This window comes from Sinocyclocheilus rhinocerous, unplaced genomic scaffold (genome assembly GCF_001515625.1).
Source record: "Sinocyclocheilus rhinocerous isolate Xijiao unplaced genomic scaffold, SAMN03320098_v1.1 scaffold1847, whole genome shotgun sequence".
Lineage (NCBI taxonomy): Eukaryota > Metazoa > Chordata > Actinopteri > Cypriniformes > Cyprinidae > Sinocyclocheilus > Sinocyclocheilus rhinocerous.
This window is the reverse complement of record NW_015629541.1, coordinates 331113-339902: the sequence shown is the minus strand read 5'-3', so window position 1 is coordinate 339902 and position 8790 is coordinate 331113. Positions and strand designations below refer to the sequence as shown.

Sequence of the window (8790 nt, the reverse complement as noted above, 5' to 3'; positions counted from 1 at the left end):
CTAAATAAAAAAAACTCTCTTATTTTGTTAAAATTATTCACATTTTCACAGATTCTGCAAGGGGTTCCCAAACTTTCGAATGCCACTGTAAATATACACAGTACACACACATATATCATATAAACAAAAACTTTTATTTTGGATGCGAGTTACTGATTTTAGAGCCCTAGTTTTAATAAAAATAATTATTTTGCCATTATATTTGTGTAGCAGACTAAATGGTTGTAAACGTATTTTCATCAAGCAATGTCTAACTATTAAGTCTGCAGTGATATGAGCTCAGAATATTCTGATCATCCGTTGTTTTTTTATTAAGGAATATGTAAAAACATACGGCTGCAAATGAAACATTTTTTGTGATTTTCTTATGAGACGTGCTACATTTTCAACAGATTATTTGATATTGCTAATTTCGCATTTACATCATGTCCCACAATAGGTGCATTTCTTTCTGTAAGAAATCAGTTTATTTTATAAGACCATCTTAAAATGAAGAGCATGTTAATACGCCTCAGCCTACTTCATGGTCATTCTTTAAAAAATATATATATATGGTCAAAAAGATGTGAAATAAATCAACTGATGTTGTTATGAATGAATAAATCATTGCAGTATTTTAACTGTTTGAGACACCACTACACTCTGCCATGGAGAGAAAACAAAGTTGTAAATAAGCAAATGTAACAGTGGATGTGTTTGATTTTCACATTCTACTAAATATGAGAATATACATACATATACATCTCAATTTCTTTACATACATGACTTCCCACCCTACTCTCACATATTCAATACCAAAGTGACAGTCAGTACTCTCAATGTATATGACAAGTTCTGTATTCGAATCAGATGAACTGGACCCTCATTTCTTCTTCTTTCTCTTCTTTGGAGGTCCCTGATCAGAACTGCTTGAGGAATCGGAATCGGAGTCAGAACTGGAGGAAGACGAGGAGGAGGAGGAAGGGCTGGAGCCGTCATCGCTGTCACTGCTACTGTCTTCAGACGAGGATGAGGAGCTCGAGGAACCGCTGCTGTCCGAGGAAGAGTCGCTGGAAGAGCTGGACGAATCACTACTGCCGCTGCTGGAACTGGAGGAGGACCTAAAAGAAAACAGCAGATGCAATAAGTGCTACTTTATACCACAGTGGCCCAAATCTGTGTTTGTTCCTCATGTGGCACAGATCAGTTATTAAGTTGGCAACGTGAACAACAAAAAATTGAAATCTGACATTTTTTTCACTTCTAATCTGCGCCACTTTCATATGTGGAAATATATCTCTGATACAGAACAGTTTTGCAGGTCAGGTGCGCAATGGAAAGGTGTTGTTAATTATTAATAAACATATTGATTGAATAATTATTATATAATTAAATCAATTGTAACAATAGATAATAATGACAAAAACAATCAGATACAAAACCCAACTCTAACATTAGTTCAAATTAATATTACACTGCTAAACGTTTCTTTAATTCAAATGTACTACATTCGTTATTATACTTCTGAAACATAGTGCTCAAACTTTGAAATCATCCAACAACAAAAAATCATCATAATAAATATAAAGATGAATGGAGTATGATCAATGAATCTAAATCATTTATTGTTTTGGACATCAACTAATATGCTATTAACATTATAGTTGTGCAAAACATTATTAAAACCCCTACAAGTGCAATTAAATTAAACTCATACCAGACCTAGCATGCAAGAAAAACATTAGTTTATTGGTTCCCTCAAAGTAATTTTATAGATATAACGTTGTGAAATTTCACTTTGTAAAAGTGCATCAATCAATCATGCATTAAAGGGGTCATATGATGCTGCTAAAAATAACATTATTTTGTGTATTTGGTGTAATGAAATGTGTTTATGCGGTTTAAAGTAAAAAAAAACACATGGTTTAAAGTTAAAAAACCACATTATTTTCCACATACTGTACATTATTGTTTCTCCTCTATGCCCTGCCTTTTTGAAACGCGTCGATTTTTACAAAGCTCATCGGTCTGAAAAAGTGAGGTGTGCTGTGATTGGCCAGCTATTCAGTGCGTTGTGATTGGCCGAATACCTCAAGCGTGAGACGGAAATGTTACGCCCCTCACCATACTGTTGATGCCGTGTCCGGCCGGAGCGACGAGACATAAACATTAAAACCCATTACAAACGAGGCATTTGTTGCATCCAGTGGGGACATAATTACTGATTATAATGACTTATACTGTCTTTTTACGCGTTGCGTTGCATTGTGCCGCGTAAACATAAAACCCTGTCTGTATTTGTGATCGGAGAAATGACAAACAACAAGTGCTAACGTTAATCCACACTGCCCAAAACTCGCGTTTGAATCATCAGTGGCAAATGATAAAAGAAAACGTACTTACGTGAGTCAGAACTGCCGGCATTTTAGTCGTAGTCTACTCTTCCAGGATCAGGAAACAGTCCTCCATAAAATGTGCTGGCGATCCACAGCACTAAGTTGATGTATTTCCTCAGCGACCAGCACAGATCAGCTCTAGGCATGGCGAAGCGGATATCGTCCTCTTTTGGAAGACCAAACAAAGTGGTTTCGCTTTCACAACGAAGCACACAGCGTCTTCACGACATGGCTGCAGTGTCAACAATACTACAGCGAGAATAAAAGTTACGTCTTCTTTCTTTGCGTGAACATTTGGGCGGCTTTATGCAAATCTTCCCACATAGTGAGGTAGGTATGTGGGGGCGTGTTCGAACGAGCCGTTTTAGGTAGGTGTGGCTAACTCTTAACTTTTATAAAGAATATCTCTTTGGATTTGAGACTTTAGTCTTTGCAACTTTACAGATCTTCTTTATGCACCAAGAGCTTGTAACACTCTAAAGAGAAAGGAAAAAATGAAATCGCATCATATGACCCCTTTAATCATAACATGTTCATACAGATAACACTGGTGTTCCCAAAAAGACAATGACTCACCTTTTTTTCTTTGTTTTTTTCTCACTGCGTGGTATTATTCCAGCTCTAAAAAGTGTCAAGAAAGTGGAGTTTAAATGTGACTGATGTGACTAATAACACCGCCTTGCATCATATTTGCTGAATCAAATCCAATACTAATTTCATCCTAATTTTGGGGTGCTGATTCCAAAAATAGTGCATGTTTTGCTCGAGCATGTCACACTCAATACAATATACATTAAAAATCTTACTGATCCCAAACTTCATATATATATATAATTTGAAATCCTCATTCTTATTTTGCGAAAAGAAAAAAAAAAGTGATGGAAAGCATTTATTGATATTTTATTACTCAGCATTGTCAAATTAGGTAACATTAGGCCTTTTTTACCAGCATAAAAGAAATTCAAAATGCAGGGCTTTGTAGGAATTATTCAAAACCAAACGGAACTAATAAAGTTGTCTGTATTGATTGTGGTTTTCCATTCAATAGCAATGCATGCAGTGTGGAGTTCTGCATTCTGCGCTTTCGCCTGTAGATGTCGCTGTGCGTCAAAGAACGTCATTGAAACGCGACAAAAACGGCCCTATTAGAACTACACGAGATTTCCAAACTAGAAATATTCGTAATATATACGCGAGTTATTATCGAAGGGCCTTGACTTATAAATCAGCGACTCATACGTTCAATATTACTACTCAAGTGTGTGAACGTTTTGTCGCGTTTCTTACCCCAAATCATCCGAAGGATTGTTCTCCTTGTCTTTGAGTCTCTTTTTTAACTCGGCTGTCCTGGAAGGTCTATAAAGATACTTTCGTTTCCCAGAGCACTCATAAGACCAGTGTCCGTACTCCAGGCATTTCTGACAGCGAACATGTTGTTTGTTTGCCTCCCTGTGGGAATAACGAGAAGTAACTCGTCGGTGCAAAAAGATAAACACAACAGACCCTTGAGAGTATAACAAAACGACTTGATTTTAAAAACCACACAAACTCAAATAGACGACTACGGAAATAATTAACACAACGAATACGTTACAGATGTAATTTAGAACTCAACTCCAAACTCGTATAATGTGTAAAATAACTCACGCTTGTCTCCGAGCGATCAGCCTATGCATGGGAGTCGCCATTTTGGATGCGATCGTGAGATTCTGTCTTCCGGTTTCTTCTTCTTCTTCTTCTTCTTGAAATTTTATTGGCGGTTGACAAACAACAAAATGGTGTATTTCCGCCACCAACTGGAATGGAGTGTGGATCAAAAAAGTGACTTCCTTGCCCCTTTTTTTTTTTTTTTTATTCTCTCCCACAAATTTGTTATTTTAAGGAACTGAAAAATAAAACTATAGCATTCATCCCTTGAGTTATTTTGTAAAATATATCTTGGTGTAAATTGCATTTAAATTGTTTCTAAATTTTTCTTTCAGTCTCATATTTCTGACAGTACAATATAACATGTTCCACTGTTTCTTCTTGTCCACAAAATTCACACCTTCCCGTATCATGTTTACCCATTTTAAAAAGTGTACTATTTCGGTTTCTTCTTCTTCTTCTTCTTCTTCTTGTTTTATGGCGAATAACTCCTTAGGAGCATTATCTGTCTTCCGGTTTATTCTGTCTTCCGGCCATCTAAAGCTTGGGAGAGTCTTCATCTGTCTGACTGTTTTCACAATCTATTTGCTCTATTAAGGTGACTATAAAGATAAACATGTAGACTAGTAAGTCAATATAAACCGTGAAGGCCTTGGCACCAATACATTTTATGGTACAATTACACAAACACTTTTCCCCCTCTATAGCTAGTTGTGGTTTTCATACACAGAAATTGACTTCAAAAACTAAACATCCCCTGAGAAAATACATTTTATTACATTCAAAACTCAGAAAGTCAAAACAAATGGTTTCCGATTATATTGTGTCGTGTGTTATCTAGGCTAATTATTGCGTTATTATTCGTAAATATAGTCGCGCAATCTCATTATCATCTGCAAATTGTATATTTGAAACTGCTAAATGATTATAATTAGGGGTGCACATAAGTGGTGCAGCTGCGCGACCAAAATAAAAAACTGCGATGTGTAAATATGTTCATACCGCTCATTTGCGTACCGACATAGTATGTCCCAAACCATAGTACATTGAAATGAGTATGCCATAAGGTGAGTCTCATTTCAAAGGTTGCGTGCTCTGTGGTACAACACTCCACACATTGGTGTTTTTGTATTGGTTGGCCTGTGTTGCATCTTACAGGGTTGTGTAACAGGCGTTTGGGATGCCACAGCCAATTATACACAGAGTGGCTGATGAAGTCATGGCAATTTTGCCAAAGGTTGTGGCCCTACCAAAGTCAGAAGAACACCTGCTCCAGGTTGGTGCAGGCTTTGCTTCTCTCACCAATCACCAGGCATTTGGTAAAGCTGTTGGAGCCATTGATGGATGCCCTGTGAGAATAAAACCACCAGCTGGCCCTGATGGACAGTGTTATAAAAACAGGAAGCTGTTTGCCTCCATCCTGCTTCAAGGGATATGCGACCATCGAGGGGCATTTTTGTAGGGTACCCCGGGAGTGTCCACGAATCATGGGTGCTTAAGAACAGCCCCATTTACAACCAGGCAAAGTATCCAGCTCAGGGCTTTTTCCTCCTCGATGATGGTGGGTACCCTTGCACATTATGACACCTTTTAAGAATCCAGCCTCACCATCTTCTCAGCACTTCAATGCACATTTTTCCACAGGCCACTCATTGAATGATGAAGACGCAATTTAGAGCCATCTTCCTTCAAGCACTTGCAGTGCATCCAACGTTTGCACCAAAGGTTGCATTATTTTTCTTTATATTTGACTTTTACTTATGCAAAAAATATGACCAGAGTTCTTTGCATAAAGACCCATGGCTGGCAGGTCAACGTGCTACTTCATTTCTCTCCAATATGGTAGGAAGCTAAATGAAATGAAATGTGGAGGATGTGAACTGTGATAAGATGATTGACAGGCCAGTTTACAGTGACAGGGTGCGTGTAACTATGTGACAGAGCAAAGCTTCTACTACAAACTCAAAAGTGTGTACTTTTTCTTCACCAAAAGAGTACATACTTTAAGAGCGTAGTATAAGTAGGCACATTGGGTCGCAGCATGCTTTATTCGGCAGCCGGCAACCCGCCAAAATAAAAGCTTGCTGCTTTTAGGTTTGAAAGTGATGAAAATTCATATAAAAAAGTTAATATTAGCTTTGTATTTTTAAGTGTACTATAAAATAACTGTATTTTTATTTTATACTCAGTTATTTTTTTTAATATAATAGTGTTATCACACTGATTATTTTGTTTGTTATTTTATATATTTAATTAAAATACAAAATAATATGCAATAATATTATTATCACCATTAATAAGTATTTTTATAGTTATATTTAATGAGTCACACTATGTGCAGTGTGCGTACAAAACCAAATCTCCAGGTGCTTTCATTAGAACCAGACCGAAAAACTTATGATATGTACACAAGTGTTATTGCAGTACCACTGAGATACTATTCTAGTTTTTGTTAATATTTTAAATTAGATATTTATATTTTCTGTTTTAGTAAAAGTTATAGTAATTTTAGTGTGTTTTGTCATTTGTATATGTCGCAGTTTTTACTTTATTTAACTTTAGTTATTTTAAATGTTAAAATATTTTAAATGAGAAAATGAGAAATGCTGCCTTGGCAACTATTGTTATTTTATTTAGTTAATGTTTATTTTATTTAAAGTAATAAAAATGTTTGGGTTTGGTTTTAGTTGAAGATGATAACCCTGACGTACACTCGCTCTTGATTGGCTGGATTTGTCGTGGTTACGTCACTCACGGAAAGCTCCAGAGCTATCTAGAACTCCCGAACTCTCGCGATAAAACGGTTGACGTGAACTCCAGCAGCGTTACCCGGCAGGGAGTCGGAATTCGGCACAACACCGGTCTGCATCAACTTAGTCAATGGACATTCGAGAACTATGAAATCGCGCTAAACACGACTTTTAGGAATAACAAGCTTAACTACGCTCCTCCGTGACTGTTATATATTTTAAAAAGGACACTTCTCGCTAGTATCCAGTATTTTAGCCGTACTGTACGTTAGTTGTGATTTCCAGTGAAGATGTCAGTGGTGGGATTTGATGTGGGCTTCCAGAGCTGTTATGTTGCTGTCGCTCGGGCCGGAGGAATAGAGACCGTAGCAAACGAATACAGCGACCGATGCACACCGTAAGTCAAACTTCTTCCATTCTGCGTTATACTGCCTCTTTTTAAAGACTGAATGTGTTTCTCTCTGTTGTAAAACTGACCTGTCACAATCCATTCACGCGGTGACATCAAAATTAAGAAGCGTGGACCGTGAAAGAAGCATGTTTTCTTTCAGTATGTCGTTCGATTTGATCTGAATAGCGTCTAACTGGTTAACAACACCTACTCCCCCTATGGTATCGGATTAATATTGCCTATAAGTATGGCAGCAGTTTTTCATTGTGATGAGAGAGCGGTTAACGGTTAGCCTCGTGCTACAGCGTGGCTCTTGTAGCTGATGTGACGTCACACTGGCGGCCGCGGGAACATTCTAGCACATTTTAATAAGGCCGCTCTGAAACCGACAGACAGAGCTATTCCTTATGCATTTCTTATTATTATTATGTCGAGTATATCGTTTTAGCATTTACGTGACTTTTAAACGTGTTATTTAAAATGTTAACTAGTGTTAAATAATAGTTTCTGATGCACCAAGGAAATGTCTAGAGATAATAGGAATTAATGGCAAGCTGATCGAAGATAAGTCAGTGTAATTTATGTTAGGCTGCTACGTTGTAGTTGATGCTTTCCTGCTGTAAATGAGCCCTCAAAGACAGAACAGAACCTCTGTTTAACAGTCAAACAGACAAGGTTATAAATCTAAAAAAAAAAAGAACAACCACACAAATCTCAGGCATTTTTATTAACTTGAATTCTATCACCTCTGATAGTTATAAAATTACTTTTTGGAATTGGGGTGTCTTTACTTCAAAGAGAAAATCTTAATAAATAGTGATGTTGTGTATTAAATCATGCTTTAAGTTGTAACTGTTAAAATGGTTAAATGTGTTTAAAATGTGCTTAGTTTATAACAATGATATACCACTCTAATGAAAGATTAGGCTACTAGTTAAAGGCACAATATGTAATTTTCGCCGCTGGAGGGCGCGTATTCAAAATAAACAAAGAGACAAAGGCGTAGTTTGATGACGCCGTGACTGAGTGTGGAATCATGGGAGTTGTCGTCTTCATCCCCACAGCCGATGCAATCCGACGGGACTCGGGCAGAAATCATGTTCATGGATGAGCTAATGATTTATTAACGTAGTAGAATGAAGCAGGGTGAGGCTGAAAGCCGTCGAAGCGAAACGAGGCGCTGAACGAGCGCGACACACGGCTCGAAAGCAGCGGAGCTTTTATTATGCCACAGTCGAGCGCTTCCGCTGCTTCCGGTCGTGCGTATGTGGGGTAAAGCAGCGCTGTTTTATCATACTACATACATTTGAAAGTTCTGTTATAATGCTACTCTGTGCGGTCGTCACCGGTCTATTAAAACACCCAACATATTAAACCGTCTTTGGTGTTTCCATGTTTTCTACAAAATAAATCGGAAATCGAGGGGTTATGACGTCATTAGCAGGCGACACAATGACACTATGGACACGGTCCATGTCACTAGTTAAAACTGCTTATTTCTCTGGATTTAAACATTCTTCAAAACATTTGGGATAATGTAAGTACACAAGTCAGCAAAATATATAACACTGTTCTAGTGGTGTTTGGATATTTTAATAAAAAAAACTTACATATTGTGCCTTTAATA

The 8790-nt window shown here is 37.4% G+C and overlaps 2 protein-coding genes across 2 annotated transcripts in view; one reads left to right on the top strand and one right to left on the bottom strand.

The window, feature by feature from the left end:
- Positions 1–287: 287 nt before the first annotated feature.
- On the bottom strand, positions 288–4207 carry zcchc10 (zinc finger, CCHC domain containing 10). Its single transcript, XM_016551228.1, has 4 exons — positions 4023–4207; positions 3663–3824; positions 2952–2996; positions 288–1100 (listed from the first exon to the last, which is right to left on the bottom strand). Exons 1-4 carry the CDS (start codon positions 4061–4063, stop codon positions 863–865), a joined length of 486 nt encoding a protein of 161 aa, XP_016406714.1. The 5' UTR covers positions 4064–4207; the 3' UTR covers positions 288–862.
- A 2640-nt stretch (positions 4208–6847) lies between these two features.
- Positions 6848–8790, top strand: part of LOC107739211 (heat shock 70 kDa protein 4-like) — a 15623-nt gene continuing 13680 nt past the window's right edge. The window contains exon 1 of the mRNA XM_016551234.1: positions 6848–7169. Coding sequence (XP_016406720.1) covers positions 7063–7169 — 107 coding nt within the window. The 5' untranslated portion in view covers positions 6848–7062. The remainder of the gene's footprint in view (positions 7170–8790) is intronic.